This window comes from Cynocephalus volans, chromosome 6, assembly GCF_027409185.1.
Source record: "Cynocephalus volans isolate mCynVol1 chromosome 6, mCynVol1.pri, whole genome shotgun sequence".
In the NCBI taxonomy this organism is placed as follows: Eukaryota; Metazoa; Chordata; class Mammalia; order Dermoptera; family Cynocephalidae; genus Cynocephalus; species Cynocephalus volans.
In genome coordinates, this window is record NC_084465.1 from 48827362 (window position 1) to 48848091 (window position 20730).

General features: G+C 45.0%; 1 protein-coding gene across 1 annotated transcript in view; it reads right to left on the reverse strand.

Annotated features, from left to right (window-relative positions):
• Positions 1 to 20730, reverse strand: part of CDHR3 (cadherin related family member 3) — a 62202-nt gene that overhangs the window by 32853 nt on the left and 8619 nt on the right. The window contains exons 2-5 of the mRNA XM_063101220.1: positions 19903 to 20105; positions 15265 to 15430; positions 12240 to 12337; positions 436 to 530 (exon numbers count right to left, since the gene is read on the reverse strand). Of these exons, the coding sequence (XP_062957290.1) occupies positions 436 to 530; positions 12240 to 12337; positions 15265 to 15430; positions 19903 to 20105 (562 nt within the window). The remainder of the gene's footprint in view (positions 1 to 435; positions 531 to 12239; positions 12338 to 15264; positions 15431 to 19902; positions 20106 to 20730) is intronic.

Here is a 20730-nt window from a genome sequence, read left to right on the forward strand (position 1 = left end):
AAGTAACTAGCGCTAGTCGTCACACGTGGGCAGACGCAGGAGCCTCACCCGGTGACCCCCTGACTCATGTGTGTTCAGGCACAAAGCCTGGTCTTTCCTGAGAGTCCTGTTGGCCCGACCCAGCTGCTTTCATGCTCACCAGCCCCTTTTCTCAGGTGCCTGGCTCTCCCAAACCAGATGGTGCACCTGAGTAATCCTTCTGACATGTGGGCACCCTTTCCCACATGTCCTTCTATCATCTGGAGGTGAAGGCTCAGGACAGGAAAGGGGCTCCCAGACAATTACCTTATTCCCTTCTCCTCTCTGGGGCTCACTGCCCTCTAAACTCACAGTGGGGGGCCCCAGCTGCCCTCAGATGGCACTATGGCTGCCCCCTTGGGAGTCTTTTTACCCTCAGATAAATGATACTTCAGGCAAGGTCATTGGCAAGGCTACCTTCTGTGTCCTGCTTCAAAGTCCAATTCTATTGTAGAGAAGAGGGTACCATTAGCAGACATTCTGAAGCTCTTTGAGGGTGAAATCAGAAAATACTAAAAAACAAGGAAAATGTAATTAAGTCAGCACCCCTGTACACCTTTCCTCAGGAGATGTGTTTGTTCAGTTGCTATTTTACATTCTTGGCCCATGGCCCATTCTTGATGGGTCAGGCTGAGGTCCAAATGAGCAGTTCTGGACTTAATGGCTCCTGAATCAAGAGACTGGATCTGCTGGTCTGAGCCTCTTGGCCCTAATTGGCCACACTCTGAGAAGCTGGTCACTGGATCCTGCTTCAATGACAGGACACATGTAAAAGGCCCCTGTCCAGGCAGACTCTGCTTCTGAGTCCAGTCTCCTTCTGCCTGTCTCCGTGTTCTCACTTCTGCTTCTGGACAAGTTCTGGCTTTGATTCTATGTCTTAGCTTAAACCAGCAGTGTTCAAACACATACCACGCATTAAGTATGAGGACTATACCATAGTGAATAAGATCTGGTCTCTTCTCTTAAAAGAGCTCACAATATAGTGGGGTATAAAAACGCACACACGCATCACTCATTGAGAAGATAAAAAAGAACGAGGGAAGAGACAATGCTGAGCTGAGAGTGAAATGTAGCAGCTGACAATCAGATTAGAACCTGCTCTGGAGATACAGAAGAGCCATTTTTAAATCTAATCCCAGGTATGTGACCACTGGTAAAGCCCCTCCCACGTCTTTGGGTAGTTGAGAGTCTGTCATTCTCGGCTCCCACTGCCTAGCCCAGCTCTCTTGATGATGCCTGCCCAGAAGCACTTGGCCTGACAGGAACTTGCAGGCTTATCTATACAGCCCGCTATGGGCCAGCCCATGGGAGGGCCCGGCCTGTCATGCCCATGGTTGCTCACTGAGGTTGCTTCCTTGCTCCCACGATGGAGTCAAAGAAGCAGGTGAAGAGCTTGGGTCCAAGTTCTGGTCCTTGCCACAAGATCTGGGTCAAGTCCCTTCCTTGCCTATAACTTAGGGATGATGCCACCAGTTGCTCCTCCATGCTATCGTGAGGATTAAATGAGAACGCACACTGTAAAAGACAAAGGGCCACAGCAACACCCGAGACTTAACATGTTTATATCCATTTGTTCCAAAGGGCTTTAAGGTTAGACGGTTTTATTATTTCCTGCTAGGATGAGGGATGATCTAACCTTAAGGCCTTAGATCTCTGAATCAGATAATCAGTAGAGGTTTTGCAACCAGAACTACAGCCCCTGAAGTCTAGAATCAAAGGAAACACTGGCCAAGGTTTCCAACCTGGCAATTTGCTGTGTTGTGATTTCTGCTGAGCTCCCACTACAAGAAAAGAGAGTGCACAGACAACAGATTAAAGGTTTCCTTTGGGGCCAATATAAGGTTTTTAAACCATTTTTTAAAGTGTTTACTTTGTTTATTATTTAATGTTTTTCTAGCTGTAATGAACATATTTTTTATAAAAAGAGTGGGAAAGACAAGAACCTAAAAATGTCACCTGTAAAATCTCATCATTCTGATGAATAGCCTTCTGTTCTTCTCTGTGCAAACATACACCCTCCAAAAAATTGAGATGATGTTCTAATTAAAATAATATCTTGTTCTTTTCATTTATTTCTTGAGCATTTCCTCATATTCTTAAATCTTATTTTATAGTCTGGTTAATTAATGATGGCACGACATTCTACTGTAGGGGTTTATTTTACCAAATCTTTCTTGCTGGTCATTTAGGTGTTTTCTACCCATTTTTAAGAGGAAATATTTGGGCCGTTCCAAGGAGCACCCTTTTCCCAGCCCCCAAATTGTAGAAGTACCTTGGCAGCCCTCCAAGTTGTGATGTGTAAATCCCAAACCAAGTCTACAGTTCACTGCCTGGGCAGTAATTGCCTAGGCCTGCAGCTGCCCACACACAGAGTATCCTGTGTCTTTGAGCAGAGCCTTCCCTGCAGAGAATCTTCACATACTCATAAATAAGAGGCCCAAGCTGGATGTGATGGAATGACAGGGTTTTAGAGACCCATGGGGGGCATTTACTATATGCACCTGAATCAGAATGTCTTTCCACCTGTGTTTTGAAATGCTCTAGCAGATGGGTCCCTAGTTCTGGTTGGTCCTAAGCAGTGTTAGGCCTTGAGATACGGAGATGACAAACAGGCCTTGCTCTCCAAAAACTTATGGTCAACTGAGGGAACAAAGAAGATGTGGGAGATGTGCTCCAAAAGGGATAAATACAGGATATGATGGGACAGAGAAGGAGGACTCTCAGACCTGCCTAGAATGTGAGTCAAGAATTCTGGTAGTAAATTAAGTTCGATGACTCTGGAGCCTGACGTCTGGATTTGAATCCTGGTTTCATCATTTTCTAGCTGTGAGAGTTTGTGGAAAGAGCAGTAACAATAAGTCATGCCCCGTAGGGTTCATGTAAATTGCTAGAAAAGTGGCAAACCATAAATAAATGTTAACTACCAGTGTCCCGTTAGAATATAAGATCCATGAGGCGATGGGCTTCATTTTATCCACTACTGTGTCCCCAGTATATAAGAGGGGCCGGCACACAATAGATGCTCAATAAATATTTGTTAAATGTTAAATATTGGGGTTTTCTTCTTGCTCATTTCCCATCTAAGTGAGACCAATATTCCCACCTTAGAGAACTAAAAAAAAAAAAAAAAAAAAAAAGGCAACGACAAAAAGCCATCATGCCAAACATTTTTAAAAAATCTGTTTGAGCATGATAATGCTAGGTTTGGCTAGGAAATCTTCAGTTCCACCTACATTCTCAACTTATTCAGAAAAGGAAAGACAAAAGAAAAAGAAAGAGCACCAGATAGAAAGGGTGTGGAAAACTCTAGTACTAGGGACATGAGAATTTTCTTTTTAATTTCAATTAAGAGGCTAATTTCCTGGAATCTTGAATTTTTTTTTCTTCTAGTGCCAGGCTAATTTCTTTTTTCCCTGAACCTACGAGCTGCGTTAATGGGAATAGCAGTTTTGTACTTAGAAAGGAGATAATATCCATAGACTAAAAATATTGTGTCATGTGGCCATTTGCCAAGCGACTCAGTAAGGCTTTCTGTAAAACCTGGCATTTTCTCCCCCTTTTTAAAGGCTTGTTTAATCAAAGCTGCTCCCTTGATATTCATTCTTGGAAAACAGAAATTAAACAGAATGAAAAGCAACCGCAGCCCCTCTCTGCCCCAGTGCTGGCTAAGAAAAGTCCTGAGTAATCAGATCAATTCAGTTAACAAATGCTTGTCTGACAAGCGCTCTGGTTTCCCCGCTGGGAATATTCCTTTTCTACCGCCCCAGGTTTCTCTATTTGCAGCCCTTCTGCAGCCAGGGTTTGCTCCTAGATACAAAAGCTTCAGTTTGGAAGACAAGGAGCCATCCTTCCTGCTCCATTCACCCTTTACTGTGCGATTGTTATAGGGAGAAAGGAAAGTGAGAGGGAGCTGGCCCAGTTTCCTGAAATGTCAGGCTCCCCGGGGGAGCGCGCCACCTCCGGAGCTCCCCTGTGCAGTCGAGACACAGGCAATGATTCAACCTGTGCCAGTTTTGCAGCCATCAGTTGCTCTCAGGCCTGCAGTGAAAACAAGCAACAAGAATCCAGCCTTTCCCTTAAAGAACAGAGCAGTCACCTTCCAGGCTACTTTAGACCCAGTTCCCAGATTCTTCCCAAGTCCAGGGAGTGGCAGTGACTCTACAAGCCACCAGTACATGGCCCCAAACCCACCCAGAAGGCCAAGAGCACATGGCATAATCTTCTAACTAAGCCAGGTAAGTTACAAATATGAAGCCATATTTCTATTATATCTTTCCATTTAAGCTGAATATTTTGTAAAAGCCTCAATTCCTCTCCCTCTTTTCCCCTCTTCCACCCCCATCCCAGCTCAGAGGTGGGAGACAAGAGAGGAGAGTGGAAAGGGTGCCCAGGAAGAGAAAAAACTACTGTTAAAAAAACTACCCACTGCAAGCCCTTAAGGTGGCCCCTGCTTGTGTTGTATTATGAAGATGAGCTAAGTGGGTTACAGGCAAGTGATAATCAAAACACTGCTCTGACTAGGTCAGCTAAATTATAGTGCCTCAGGAGATCTGGGGTAAGTCAGTGGTCATGTCCACCTGTCCTGAAAAAATGTCATCATAAGACCGTTTTTACTTAAAAGCAGACTTAATGGCACCAGAAAGCCATAAAAAAAAACCCAAAAAACCCGAGTTCCGGTCAAGGCGGCAGAATAGACAGCCCCCAGCGTCACTCTCTCCCACAAACCAACCAATTTACAACTATAAAAATGTAACATCAGCCAAGCTGGGGCTGCTGGAGTTCAGGTGAAGAGGAGGAGAGACCTATGGAACTCATGAAGACGGGTGAAACCATGATGAGAGAAAGAAAAAACTGCTCCCAGAGTTTTGGGCCACAGCTGCTTTAAGGAGCGCATGGAGCAGGAGCCAGCAGAAGCCGCAGCTGTGCCCTTTAGATGGAGTTACTTGGAGGTGGAAGGGGAGAAAAGGACTTTGGTGGCCCCAGGACAGCAAGACCACTAATAGGGTTCCCGTGGACCCACACAAGAGCGAGGAGCCAGAACAGCTGAAAAAGGGCAGCCATTCAGAGGCTGGTGATTCAACGCAAGGGACCAGCCCAGGGCTCGTCCCAGGGGAAGTGTTTGGAGCATGGGTGGTGGGGGAGATGGGCCCACCGGGAGAACACTGGGACACAGCAAGGACAGCTGATCCACCCCCCAATCAGCACAGGACCACTCAGAGGAGACTGGTCAGGAATGCAGAATTGCATGGGGTGCAGTTTGATGTAAAAACTCAGGCCCAGATGAGAGTTTTTACACAACCCAGGTGCACAGGGTCTCTGGAGAGCCGGAAGTACCTATAAGGTCAACCATTAAACTCTGAGCTGCACAAAAAGCCTTCCCTAGGGAAACAGCAAAAAAAGCAGCAATTTAGCTCACCAACATAGCTCAACTACTGGTTCCCACAGGAAGTTTCCCTGTGTTAGAAGTAAGCAAAGGACAAAAAATTAGTTCCGGCCCAGGCACACCACCAATGTCTTGGGGCCCACCAGTGACATGAGGCATAAGGCCAGGAACAGGACCCCACCCACAACCACTCACACCACCAGTGCCTCTGGGGCCCCTCCAGGAACCCAAGGATTGGAGCTGGGGACTGGACCCCACTCCCACATCCAGGCACACCACTAATGCCTAGGGGCCCACCCAGGGACCTGGGGCTAGCAGCTGGGGACCAGACCCCTTTCCACAACCAGGTACACCATGACAGTGCCTCAGGGACCTGCCCAGGGACCTGAGGCATGGAGAAGGGGACCGGATCCCCCTCCCACAGCCAGGCTCACCATGCCGGAGCCTTGGGACCCACCTGGGGACCAAGGGCATGGAGAAAGGGACCAGACCCACCTCCCACAGCCAGGTACACTGCGCCAGCACCTCAGGGCCCGCCCAGGGATCCGGGCCATGGAGAAGGGGACCAGACCTACCTCCCAACCAGGCACACTGTCCAGCACCTCGGGACCTGACTGGGGACCCGAGGCATGGAGAAGGGGACAAGACCCCCCTCCCACAACCAGGCATACCATGCCAGCGCCTTGGGACCCACTTGGGGACCCAGGGCATGGAGTCAGGGATTGGACACTCTCCACAACCAGGCACACTGCCAGCACCAAGGAGCATGCCAAAAACATCTCCTCCATGTGGGTGGCCCACCACAGCCACCATGATAACCATGGCTGCTATGAAGGCAGCTAGATGCCACAACCACCACGCAGATGGTCCACCAACCACTGGAGTGAGTTGACACAAGGAGAGTCACCAGCAGAGATAAAGAAAGGAGGAGGATGTCTCTCTCCATAGAACCCATTTCAGAGTGATGGAAGAGGCATCTGCTCTATGAAAGTATTGGGGGACCTGATCATGCATATCGGCATTGGACAGATCTTTTGGGCAGCAAATGAACATAGTAACCATTATTCTTTCAGAGGGAGAGAAGAAATCTAGGGTGATTAGAGGGGGGAGGGGGAGGGAAAGGGGGATGGGGAGAGACTGGACAAGGGGCATAAAGAATAATTATGATTTGTAACAATATATATGCTAGTAATATTGATTTGATCAATGTATCTTAATGTTGAACCCCAAAAATATGTATAATCAATTTTGATTCAATAAAAATTTTTACAAAAACCTAGAATACTTCTCGTAACCCTTATGTAACCTAGTAACAATCCCAAATCTATATATATATACATACATCATATAGTAACCCTAATAAATTAATTAGATGGGGCTATTCCCTCTCTTTCTTTTAATCCTTCCACCTTCTTATCATCATAAAATGCTAAGCTCTGCTGGCCCTGTTCAGAATGCATTTCTCAAATACCACATGTTCTCACTTATTGGTGGGAGCTAAAAATTAATATATAAATTCACACACACACACACACACACACACACACACACACACACACACACAAACCGAGGGGGGGGAAGAAGATATAACAACCACAACTACTTGAAGTTGATACGACAAGCAAACAGAAAGGACATTGTTGGGGGGGAGGGGGGGAGGGAGAAGGGAGGGAGGTTTTGATGATGGGGAGCAATAATCAGCCACAATGTATATCGACAAAATAAAACTTATAAATAAATAAATAAATAAATAAATAAATAAAACAGAATGCATTTCTCAGGGCGACCTGACTATGTATCTCCCCAGTTGCAATCATCATATTGGCTCAATAAATCCTTGCCATATATATTTGGCCTCGGTTTCTTTTTAGGTCAACAGCAGTATTTGAATGTTTTCAAGAAGAGATACGTTAATAAATGCAAGATGCTATTAATAATGTAATCCTTTACTGATAAAACTGTGAATCCTATCCCCTCACATTCTGTCACTCTTTTTCCATAATCAGCGCAGGTCCTATGCTGCAAGATTTAGGCTTCACTAATCTTAGGGACAGTGATCCCTGTCTATTTGACAGTGTTTCCCCCAACAAATGAACAGCCAGCAGCAACCACATGTTTAGAGTAGGAATTGTCTGATACCACCGCTTTTTCCTTTTTATTTCAACAAGAATCTGGAGCGGAATGCCTTTTGCTAAAACTTCTGATTGTGACTCCTGAGTTAGCAGGCAGATGTCAGGGGAGCTGAATGATTGGGGTGTGTGGGTGTGAGGGGTGGGGGTGCTGTCACTCAGGAAGGAAAGGGGTGGGACTCCAATGACTGAACTTGCCAGAACAGGGGAGAAGGGGATGAGCAGGAGCTGGATCAGAAGACCTCAGTTCTCACTGGATTTACCTGGCCCAGGCCAAGGACTCAGTTCCCCACCCCACCCCCACTTGGAAATAAGGAGCTGCTCAATGGACCTGTAAAGTCCCACCCAGCTAGAACCTTGCTAGAGCCAGGTTCAGCATATGATGATCACCTTATTCCCAGGAAGACCAAAAGGCTCAGGGGGTTGCCACTTCTCAGAGCCATGAGCAAGATGGAGGCAGAGAGAGCATCAGTCTGCCTGTTGCCCTCCCAGTAGCCCAGCTAGTAGCGAGGTTATTGCCCTTTTAATTTAATCCTTTGTCTGCCCTGGTGAAGACAAAGCACATTTCATTTCATGCAAAAACCCTTCCTTAATGGAAGGACCAAGAGAAAGCCCTTTAATGTAGGAATTGCTGCATTAGATCACTTTGCCTCCAGCTGCGAAACTGATTAACGTCCTCAGAGTCTCCAAGGAGGCTCTACTGCAGTCACAGTGGCCATTTCCAAGCAGAGGGGGAAGGAGGGGGTGTGAAGGTGGATCAGGAGGTGGAGAAGGGGTTGGGGGAGGGAGGTGCCCAGAGAAGAAATGCCACTAAATATAAATATTCACATGCAGATCTTCCTTCTGTTCTTTATGTTCTGAGCCCACTATTGATGCATACATATGAGCCCCTGCTTTACCTGCATCCCCATCACAACACTGAAGGTATAGCGTGGGGGGAACTAATGCTAGATCTAAGCTTGTGCCCATTCAGTACAGCAGCCACTAGCCTCATGTACATGCGACTGTTGAGCATTTGAAATGTGGCTGCTCCAAATGGAGATGAGCTGTAAGTGTAAAATCCATATTGAGTTTGAAGACTTAGTATGAAAAAAAAGAATGTAAAATATCTCATTAATCATTTTTATGTTGATTATGTGTTGAAATGATTATATTTCAGATATACTTACTAAGTTAAACTATAAGGGTAGTTCAAAAAGTTCATGGAAAAATGGAATTAAAAAATAATACTCTTTCTATAAAGTGTTGGATGACCCCTGTACATTAAAACTAATTTCAGCTTTTTCATCTTACTGGTTTTTGTGGGGTTTTTTTGGCAGCTGGCCAGTACAGGGATCCAAACTCTTGACCTTGATGTTATAACACCACACTCTAACCAACTGAGCTAACCAGCTCTGTTTTACTTTTCATGTGGCTACTAGAACATTTAAAGTTACAAATGCAGCACTCATTTCTGGCTCGCTTTATAGCTCTATTGGACACTGCTGGTCCGATATTGAACAGTGTTGGTCCAAACAATGTTCAACCACATTCTTTCTAAATTTCTTTGAAAAGGAGGGAGCAAATATCAGCGGCTTCTGGATTAGCCCCTACTCTACATTATCTGTGACACAGTTTCACTTCATTTTGCTGGCATGAACTGAGCCTAGGTCGCTTCAGGTATGTGCTTTGTTGTTTTATTAAAGTCCGTCCTTATTTGTTCGGTTCAGTGGTTCTCAAAGTGTAGTGTACATCAGGATCACTTGGGAGTTTGTGTTCCAACTCAGCATTCTCATGTAGACTCCAGGAATCTGCATTTTTTAAAGCAGTGTAAGTATGTTCTCATGCCTGAACACACTCTGAGAACACTCACAAACCAGTGTTCCCAGCCATGCTAACCAGAAAAATTGCCAGGGGGATTTGGCAAAATACAGATTCTCAGACTCAACCCAGACCCACAGAATCCAAAACTCCAAGAGAGGGACTTGGTAAATTTGGGAGACTATCTTAAAGCAACGGTTCTCAACCCTGGCTAAACATTAGATCGCCTAGGGGCTTTAAAATCCTGATGCCAGAGTCACATCCCAGATCAATCACATCAGATTCTCAGAGGGTAGGACCCACACATCTGTGTTGTTTAAAGTTCACCCAGTGGATTCAATTTACAGTCAAGGTGGAGAAGCACAGGTTTGGCCAATAGCAAATTAACTCATCACCTTTCTACTTTTACAGAGCAAAATATGTCATTTAGTATCCCCAACCACCTAGAATGAAATGTCTAAGTTCAAAGGCCATAATATGTTACTTCCTAAAGTGTTATCACCTTTTTCTAGTCTGAGAAAAGTCCCTTCCAGATTACGTTTACTGCTCCTGCAGGCTAGCTGTTGACTTTCTGTGCAGCTGTTAGCTCCAGCACAGGTGTTAAATACTTCACTAACACTTTCTACTGCGACTCTGATACCTCCTCCCCAAACAACTCCTAAACTCACTGCAGAAGCCACAGTTCCAGCCACCGAGTTCCAAGCCCCTGCAGCTGCTCTCAGAACCATTTTGATGGCATGATATTTTTTTAAAGGGAGCGACACCTGCTGCAGTTGCTTCCCACCTGGGCTGCTTCCCTTCATCTGAAAGGGTAATGACCCCATCTATGCAGTGTTTTTAAAGGGGCCATGACCTTATTCTGTCTGCGTTATTTGGAAAGACATTAAGAATGGAGATTTTAAAAAATAAATATTTGTCTTCACAACTGAGATTCTTTCCACTTCACCCTACTGCATTTTGTACAAAATTTACAGTAATTATCATATTAGAATGCCTGACACATAGTGGATTTTCGTAAATGTTGAAATAAACTAAATATGTAAGTGAGGTACTATACCTTGGGTTGCTGACCTAATTCTTACTCAGAATCTCTTTTTTCCTGGTCACCATGAAGCAACAGTGGCCATAGGACAGAGTTCTGGCCAGTGAGAAGTAGCAGAAGTTCTCTGAATGGGACTTCTAAGGGGATTTTTTTTTTTTCCTACCAAAAAAGGGACAGACTGAGCTGGCATCCCCCTTTACCCTGTACACATTTCTGCTTCCTTCTTTCTTCCTGCATGGAATTCAGAGGTAAAGCTTGGAGGTACAGCAGCCATCTTGCAATCATGAAGTGAGAGAAAGAGGACACGGCTCACAAACATGCTTTGGATGGAAGAGCAGAAACATAGAAGAGCCCAGTCCCCTGACTGTAGCAGCTGCACCAGCCCTGGACTGCCTGCCTGCCTCTAGCCTTGTTACAGGAGGGAAAAAATCCCATATCTGCCCCTGTGCTTAAGTTTTCTGTTGTCTGCAGACAAACACATTCCTGATGTAACAAGTATGTTATTAGTAAAAATGCATTTAAAGCACCTAATATTACTCTTAGCACACAGTAGACACTCATTGTGTTTGCATAGTCATTCATTTATTCATGCAAATATTGGCATAAATGAATCTTGAATGAATGAGTGAACGAATAAGTGAATGAATGATTTTTTTGAACAGAAGGATCATCTTCTAATAAAAACAGACTATTCCCTAACTTTAAGATGTGTCCAATACAAATGGGTACAAAACTATGCTATATACCCTAAGTAAATCATTGTGCAGTATATGCATGTATTGAAACAACACACTGTACCCCACAAATGTTTACAAGTAAATGTTAAAATAAAAATTTTAAAAAATAAGATGTGTTCAATAATCTTATAACAGCTTTGTTTTCGACTCTGTAGACTGTATATGTTGGTCCTAGAGTTTATTCCCAAGGCTCACTTCCCCCTGGTGGAAAATCAGCCCTGCTGAAGCTGCAAGTCATGCAGCAAACAGCAGAAACAGCATCCTGATGTTTCCAACTTCTGAGTATCGTATTTCAAGTATTCTCCTCTCTGTAAGGAGGGATTGGTGGGCATGTTGCCTGCTCCAAGGTTGGTCAGGCGGGATTAACTTTTGTTTTTTTCTCTCCAGCCTGGACCGCCCAGCTGCAGTGTGTGCACAGGGCACCTTGGTGGGCAGAGCTAGGAGCTGAGGCATCCATGCCCAGGAACATGCTAAGAGGCTTTGCCTGAGGGGTTGATGGTTATAAGAGCCCTGCTGGTAGCAGCATTAAGTGAGCTGATTGAAAAGGGAGAGAAGGGAGATCAGCTGCTGTCTCAGATGGAATCTGATGCAGTCTCCTGCTCTACAACCTAGAATTTCTGGAACTCTTTAAATATTTTTAAAACTTGGCTCCAACCAGCTTGGCTTCATCTCTTGAAAAAGGATATGTTAATGCCTGGCTTTTGGGTATACATTTAATGTTTACTTTAAAAATAATATGTGGATTTTTACCAGCTTAGACTTTTAAAACACTGAGCAGCTCCAATATGCCAGGCACTATGCTAAGGGGCTTTACATGCATTATCTATTCAATACTCACAGCTCCCTACTGTGGGAGGGGCTATCATTCTTCCCATTTTACAGATGAAGAAATTGAAGCTCAAAGAGATTAAGACCTTGTCTGAGATCACCCAGAGCCACACATCTAATCTGGGGTATCTGTCTGCAGAGCCCTCTTACCCGTTCCAACCATGCCCTATACTCTATGCTTCGGAAATGGAACAGCATATTCCCCCCATTGTCACTGTCCAAACCCACTGCACCGAGTCACCAGTCTCCTGTGTCAAAGCCAGCATGGACAAGCACCTCTTCAGTTTGATGAGGAGACTTACACTGAGGGGTGTGTTTCGTCTTGTGTCTTCCGGATCGAAGGCCTCAACCTGGTAAATGAATCCAGGGTTTGCTCCTTCGACTATGTAGAGGTCTAGACCTACATTAGTGTCCAAAGTGGAATAAGAAACACCTATTAGATAAAATAAAAGGGGATTTTTAACGCCAGGCAGCTGTACACAACCAAAGGGAACCTAGTGCACTGGCACCACAGGAAGAGGGAAGCAGTAATCAAGGCATAAGGAGGACCACTGGCCAGCTTCCGTGAGTGGACCCATTTATGGGAATTAATGATGTGCTAGGGTGGTCCAAGCTGGTGTCAAGTCTTCATTTATTTCCTCCGTTGAGAAGTTGCCTAGGGTGCTGTTATTTGTGGGGGGAGACGGAGATGATAAGGGCAGAGAGTTGGGAAGCAGCTGCAGGTAGAAACCTTTAGAGTGAGGCTGTGCATGTTCCAGATCCACCTTAATGTGCAAATTCCTCCAAAACTGCGTTAAGGTAACTCTCTGAAGTGCACTTAGTATCTCAGCAGAAATGAGTGGCTGAAATAAGGGGCCTCACAGTGGAACAGAGAAGAGATGGAATCAGGTGGGGGAGGTTACAGAGGCTCAGGGAAGGGGCCCAGATCGATTTCATCCACTTCAGAGTCCTTCTTGGCAAGGTGGGGAGGAGCAGGCAGTGCCACCTGGCATGGCCAGCCTGCCTGAGGGACTGCATGCTCTTGCTCCAGCATCTCTTTCTGAGAGATGACTGAGAGTGTCAAAAGTAAGTCATTCTTTTAGGGGCACTGTGCTGAGGACTTAATGTACATTTTCTCCTTTAATCTTCATAACAGCCCTATAAAGAAGGTATTGTAACTATTCTTTTTGAGTAATTAGCACTTTACAAGTGGGCAAACTGAGGCTCAGAAAAGTTACAAAGTTGTCTCAGAGAGTAAATGGTAGAATGAAAATTCAAACCCAGGTAGTCTTACATCCAAGCTTGTGCTTTCATTCACTTTGTATCCTTGCTCATTGCTTTCATTCAAAAAAACCTTTACCAAGTGTGCACTACGTCCCAGACACTGATCTACACATTGGGAGTACGGCAGTTCCCAAAACAGACAAAACCCTGCTCTCATGGAGATTTTATGCTAGTGGGATGATATAGAAAATAAATTAAGTAAGTAAAATTTGTGTATGTTCATGAGAAACATTATCACTCTATTGTCAATTAACAATATGGTTGTGAGTAGAGTTACAATTTTAAGTAGAGTGGCTCTAGAGGACATTATGCTAAGGGAAATAAGCCAGACACAGAAAGAAAAATATTGCATGATCTCACTAATATGTGGAATCTAAAAAAAAAAAATCAGACATGCAGAGATAGAGGACAGTGGCAGGGGAGTTAGCAGTTGCAGGGTGGGAGGGAGGAAATGTGGAGATAGATGCAGGTCAGAGGATACGAAGTAACAGATGTGCAGGATGAACAAGTCTAGAGAGCTAATGGACAACGTGAGGAGGACAGGTAACAAAATTGTACTGTATATGGGATTCATGCTAAATCAATAGATTTTAGCTGCTCTTGCCCCCCCCCCTAAAAATTGGATAACTGCAAGATGGTGGATAAGTTAATTTGCTTCACTATAGTAACCTTTTTACCATCTATATGTATTTCACAACATTGTGTTGTATCCTTTAAATATACACAATAAAATTCATAAAAAAAAAAATAGTGACAATGGAAGGCTCACCAAGGAGGTGACATTGAGTCACGTTTCCTAAAGAAATGAGGAAGAGCTGTGGAGATGGGGGAGGGGAGGACAGAAAAGAGGCATCGGAAACACAAATGCAAAGACACCAGGTGGGATCGTGCCTGGGGCATTCACAGATCAGCAAGGAGGCCAGTGCTGCTGGGCAGGGGAGAGGGGAGAAGGGAGAGAGAGGAGGAGAGGGGGGATACGGGAGGGTGAGGATGTCGGGGAGCATTCCAGATTCATGGAGCCTAAGGAGACTCTGGCTCTCCTGCAAGTGAGATGGGATGTTGTCATGGGGTTTTAAGCAGAGGAGTGCCTTGATGGTACTGAAGTTTTAGTCAGGTCCCTCTGCCTGCTGTATGGAGAGCAGACCAGAGGGGGTGAGGGCAGATGCTGGGAGGCCAGCTAGCCGTCCATGGCGATAATCCCCAGCGGGGCATGACCAGTGGCTGGGACAATGGTGGTAGTGGTGAGATGCTAGGGAGGAATCAGATTCTGGGTATATTTAGAAGCTGGCAAGATCTCCTAATGGGCTTGATGTTGGGCACAAAAGACAGTAGAGTCAAGGATGACTCGAAGTTTTGGCCCAAGCAACTGGAAAGATGAAGTTGCCATTAACTAAAATGGGAAAGATGCCAGAGAAGTAGATTGAGTGGGGGTGGGGGGAGGATGGGAGTCAAGAATTTGGTTTGGGTAAACCTTAAGTTTGTTGTGTCTATTAGACATCTAAGTGGAGATGTTGGGTAAGACAGATGGATATTCCAGCTGGAGGTTCAGGGGAAAACCTGGACTGGAACACTAGACTCGGGAGTTGTCAGCATATGGATGGTGTTCAAAGCCATGAGCTTGGGTCCGATCATGTAGGAAGTTACCCTGTGCTCCGGTCCCTTATGTTGTCTCTACTCTAACAGCCCCTGGACACACGCTGCCCTCAAGGAGTCGGAGTCCATGGGGAGAACGAACAAGTCAATCAATGACGACAGTGCACAGTGATGACCCTTTGATGGGAAAAGCCCAAGTTCCTCCAGAATGATCCCCGAGCCTCACTTTCCTCCCTCGGACTGGGAGGGGACCAAGAGAAATCATGGACATGAAGGGCTTCGTAAGCCATTGGACATCATTATCAGGAATGCTGAGCTGGAGGACATTTCATTTGTTTCCTGCTCATTAAGCAGCTGCCTTTTCCAGGGAAACAGCTGCTTGTTTGTTTACTTTTTCTGTTTTTCTCTGTCCCCCAGGGTCCTCCCTGATGCCACCATCTGGGCTGCCTTGCACACCCCAATGTATCTTACCTTTCGCCAAGTTGCCTTGAAATTGAGGCGGCTCATTCACATCTGTTACCTGGACAGTCAGGACCTGCAGGTCTGTGACGCCAACCTCATCCTTAACATAAATCTGCAAATCAAATATGTTTGGTCCTATTTCAAAATCTAGCTGTTCCTTCCCAGTGGTGACAACCTAAAACAAAATGCAAAATTCTTAGTAACCATGTGAAAGAAATCTGTTTTGTGTGCATGCATTTTGCAAGGGATATTACTAGGAAGGAAGCAACCAGCATCCTGGGGATCATTCACTCACTGTCAGAGGACCCAGTTGTTTTGCCTTAGTCCTTCCGACATAAGTCCCATGCGACTTCACTAAAGGGATTCCTACGTTTGATGCAGCTTTTCATGAGAAAGAAAAATATTCAGGAGACATCGTGGTACAATTGACTGAAGTTGGAAAGCCTGAAGATTAAAAAGCCTACCACTACTTGGGGGTAGACTCCTGGACAAGTTCCTTGCCTACCCTGAGCATAGTTGGATTTCCTTGTCATTAAGAAAGGATGCTGCACTTCTCTGGGGCTGCTGTTATGTCCTGACTCATCACTTCATTCTAATTTTCCCCAGGCCACATCCAAGAATAAAGAAGAGAAGAAGGATGCATCTGCAGTTTATCATTATTATTATTTAAAGGAATGATATTTACTCACTGAACAGACTGTTTTTTTGTGTGCCTTTCCACACATTCTTCCATTGTCAGGAGCTTTTGTCCTCTGCACTATAAGTATTTTGAGATGTGGGAGGGACACCAATAACCAGGGCCAAAGAGACATCACCAGGATCTAGAGATGTTGCCAGAAGGAACCTTGGTGGTCTATGGTAGGAGGGTCCCTTTGGTAGGGAGGCCAGCCTCTGACCTCTCATGTCTACAGGCACATCCCACTACCAACTTAACCCCTGGAATGCCCAGAAGGCTCAGAGCCTTTGGGGGCATCAAAAACTAAATTTCATGACCTTAATTATGCTACAAGAAAATTTTGGTGATTAATACAACTGGGGACAGGGGTGAGACATTCAGCATCCTGTTGTGAAGAGAGCACTTGGCTCCAATCCCATTTTCACCATTGAACTTCCATATGACCTTGGGAAAGTCCCCTTACCTTGCCCTGATTTTATTTCCTTGTGATTGTAGTTAGGGAAATCATTCTTGTTAAACCGTCCAAGTACAATACAAGGTATTCTAAGCAACAGCTAGGCCAAGGTACCATGCAAAATCAGGGGAGACAAGTTCATTGTGAGCTGTGTTTAGCTGGGAAAGGCTTCATGGAGGAGGTGGTGGGTATTGTGTCTGACTTTGCAAGCTCTAGATTGGTTGAGAGAAGAGAAGACAGCCACTGATGTGAATGAGCGCATTCAGTGGAGAGAGAACGAATAGTGGAGGATTGAGAGGGAAAAGAGGTAGTGTTGTGTCTACAGTGAACAGGACCAGCCTGGGAGCCACGTAAGTAGAGATGATCTGATCTCTGTGGTTGGCCTGTGGTAGGTGAGAGGCAACATAACACCAAGGTCAAGAGCATAGACTGTGGGGCCAGACTGACTTCAAAGCCCAGCCTTCTCATTACTTAACTTTCTGTGCCTCAGATTCCCCATGTGTAAAATGAAGATAATAGCACCTACTTTGTAGGGTTGTTGTGAGGATTGAATGAACTAATCCACAGGAAGTACTTAGAACACTGGCACTGAGAAGCACTCTACAAATGGTGACTTTTATTATCACCATATAGTCAGAAACTGTTTAAGGAATGTGTGTCCACGAGAGCAGGCCCTTCTGTCAAGATGGTCCACTCTATTTCCTGACTTATACACTAGCCTCCTGCTAAGCCTGGAGCACTCTCCTGACCCCCAAGCTTGGATAGATCCTTTATCTCAACATCCCCTGTCGCCAGTTCCTTCTCCTTGGCAACTAGCTCCAACACCCTAGAGGAGGAAATAGAATAGTCAAAAAAGGGTCCAAAAATGTTATATCTTGGAACTAAAATAATTGGGTTGCTATCAACACAAATGGAAAATTGTTTTTGTTTTTGTTCTTACCAGCACTTATTAAATGTTTATGTGCCAGGCTCTTGCCAAGCCATGTTGTTGAGTATTTCATTCACAACAACCATAGGTTGGTAGAACTTCCTTCCATCTCACATATAGGGAGACTAGGACAGGGAGGGGAAGGTCACAGCTGGAAGTGGTGGAGCCTCAGTTTGGTTGCAGACAATCTGGCTGCAGAGTCTGGGTGAAAGACAGTAAGTATGGCTTCAGGCATGTTAAGTCTGAAGTCATTCTGGACAAGGCTGAGCAAATTTGCAGGTCAACAGTGCTCATGACAGAAGATGGGAAAAGAGGGGAGTCAGGCTCAGAGATAGGCAGATCAAAGAGAGGCAGGTCCCCTCTATGCAGGACCTCAGAGAGCTCCTGTCTTTACTCCTCCCTGGCCTCTCAGAGATATCCTTCTTCGTGCTTCTCTAGGAGAAAACCCCTTGACCTGTAATGATCCTCATGGGGCTGAATGAGGCTCTGACATCTCTCTTGCTGGGCAATAGGGAACCAGTAAAGCATAGGGGCACTGTGAACGAGGAATCTTGGGGCCAGCCTGCCTGAAGGCAAATCTCAAGGCTATGTGAACTGGGGCAAGTTACTCAACCTCTCTATGCCTCAGTTTTCCCACCTTTAACATGCAAAAAAATGAGTAGACCACCTCATAGAGTTGTTATGAGGGTTAAATGAATGAACTCACCAAATGTTTAGGGGAATTCCTGGCATAAGGTGAGTGCTCTGTAAACGTGAATTGTTACCATCATCATCATTGTCATCATTATTAATCCTCCTCATCACCACCACCAGAAGTTCCAGCAGCTGTATCCCAAAGCAGGAAGTCCCAGCCTCTTGCACAATTTGGGGTTCACCCTCAGAGAGCACAACTGAGTGACCAAGGCCAACAGTGACCTGAGCTCTGGTCCAGAGACCCAATAACCTCATTGCTAGACTTGTCATTGTCCAGAGTGTCAAGGCTACCCAAGGAGGAGCCAGGTTCTGCCACAGAGATGGCATTGTCAAATTTGGAAGGCAGAAGGAGTGGCTCTTGTGAGCAGTTTGGGTTGGAGGATAGGATCTTCTTGGAGGGATGGTTAGTGATGTTAGGTAGTTTCTGGGGAGAAGCAAATGATTCTTAAGAAGAGCTTTAGGACTTGTGAAACTGGCCCATCCTAGTACCAAGAAACAGTCCTGGGCAGCTGTAGGTGTGGTGCCAGGAGGGCACAGGAGTGGGGAAATACACTGAACGCAGGAGCCTAGGTTAGTTGAGGAGTTAAGAAATTTGGCATTTCTAGAGGTCAAGAACAGGATGGAATTCTTCCTTGACTGACAGCCCTGCTTGAACCACATGGAATGTGGGTCCCATGAAGAAGGGTTTGGGAGCTCATCAAATGGCAATAGATGTGAGTAACAATATAGCAGAAAGAGCCTGGGATTGGAAATCAGAAGACCTGAGTTCTTATTTCATCTTTTACAGCTATGTGATCTTGGAAAAATCATTTAACCTTGCTGTCTCTCTGTTATCTTACATATATAAATAGGAATAAAAAAGGTGAATAATGATGATGTTCATGTTACTTGTAACAACCAAGAGATCAGGTATGTGGATGTGCTCTGGAACCTCTATGCAATTTGAAGGAGCAGAGCCATCATGGTGAAAGGCAGCAGACCATCAAGGCTGAGAATGACAGCTCTCAAGTGGAAACAACCCAAATGTCTGTCAGTTGATGAATGGGTAAACAAAATGTGGGATATCCATACCATGGGATATTATTCAGCCATATAAAGGAATGTACTACTGACACATGCTACAACATGGGTGGCCCTTGAAACTTTATTCTAAGTAAAAGAAGCCAGTCATTAAAAACCACATACGATATGATTCCATTCATATAAAATGTCCAGAATAAGAAAATCTATTAAAATGGAAAGTAAATTAATGGCTGCCAGGGACTGGAGGGATAGGAGAATAGGAAGTGACTGCTGATGGGTCAAGGGTTTTTCTTTCAGAGTGATAAAAATATTAGACTGTGCTAATGATTGCACAACTCTGTAAATATACCAAAAAACACTGAATTGTACAGTTTAAATGGGTGGATTATATGTTCTGTGACATACCTCCAATAAAGCAAGCTATTTTTTAAAATGAGAGCTTTAGAGCCAGGCTGCCTGGGTTCCAATCTCTGCTCAGCTACCTACTAGCTGTGCAATCCAGGGCAAATTAGTTAACCTCTCTGTGCTTCATTTTCCCCATCTGAGAAAAGGGAGTAATAATACAAATACAATCCTCATGTTTTGAGGGACTACAAGACAACAACCACATGCAAAGCGCTTTCAACAACCTCCTATTTGTAACAAATTGAGCACAATGTTCATGTGGGCTGTATTAAGTAGAGGTGGTCTGGAGGCCATAGGGGATCTAGCACAGACAGCTCTGGAACGCCCCAAATAGGACCTCTGGATCCCACACAAGGGAATATTAAACCAGGGAAAGCGGAGGAAATGATCACTGAATCTAGAGTCCCATCCACGCCCGTCATCAGGACCACCTCTCTGCAAACAACTCCAGAGTAAGATTCTGCTCACCTCGAAGTCGGTGCCTGACAACCGATTCACTCTGAAGGCTTCAGTGAGGGGACTTGAGTTGATTATCAGGGGAAACCCTGAAATCACAGGTGACAGGGATGCTGATAATTTCACGGAGAACTTGTGCACCAAAGTCTCGGGTGGAGAATTCTCTGTCACGTTGCCTGTAGCAGGTAAGTGAATTAGGTGCAGTGCCTCTCCCCCTGTGGATTTAAAAAGGATGCAAAATGACATGAACACGAAGCCTTTGGCTGAGAACAGGAACTTAATAGTTAGGTCTGTGGCTTCATGGCTCAGGCAATTCATGGCTCAGGCAATGATGGGACCTCATTACTTCCCAAAAATGAATGCTCTTGCCAAGTGCTAGAAAAGGAAATGTGAGATCTTCTGGGAGGCGAGAAAACAACCACCACCAAACAACCAGGAAAGCTGCTTCTGTCATTCAGTAAATAAAGCTGCTGCTTTTCTCTTGTCTCCCTGCTTCCCTTCTCTGTTCTGCCAGCCTTTTTGAAGAGCTAGGGAAAGAGGAATGTGATGCCTTAGGAGATACATATGCACTTGAAGGACCTAAACTGGTAATCCTCTCTTGCAAGGACCTGGGAATTTACAAGAGTTTATCTTCCTTCTCTGTGTCAATGTTTGACCCATGAGGTCATCTGAGAATTGAGTGTGCAGGACTGGAGAACTCCAAAATCGTGGAGATCTCCCCATGTCTATTAGTAATCTCAAGGACAATTATTTGTTATTGGATGCTACAGGCACCATGTAGAGGGTCAACCAGTACTTCTTGGTTGATAGATTAATTCTGGTTTCAAAGAGAAGGAAATG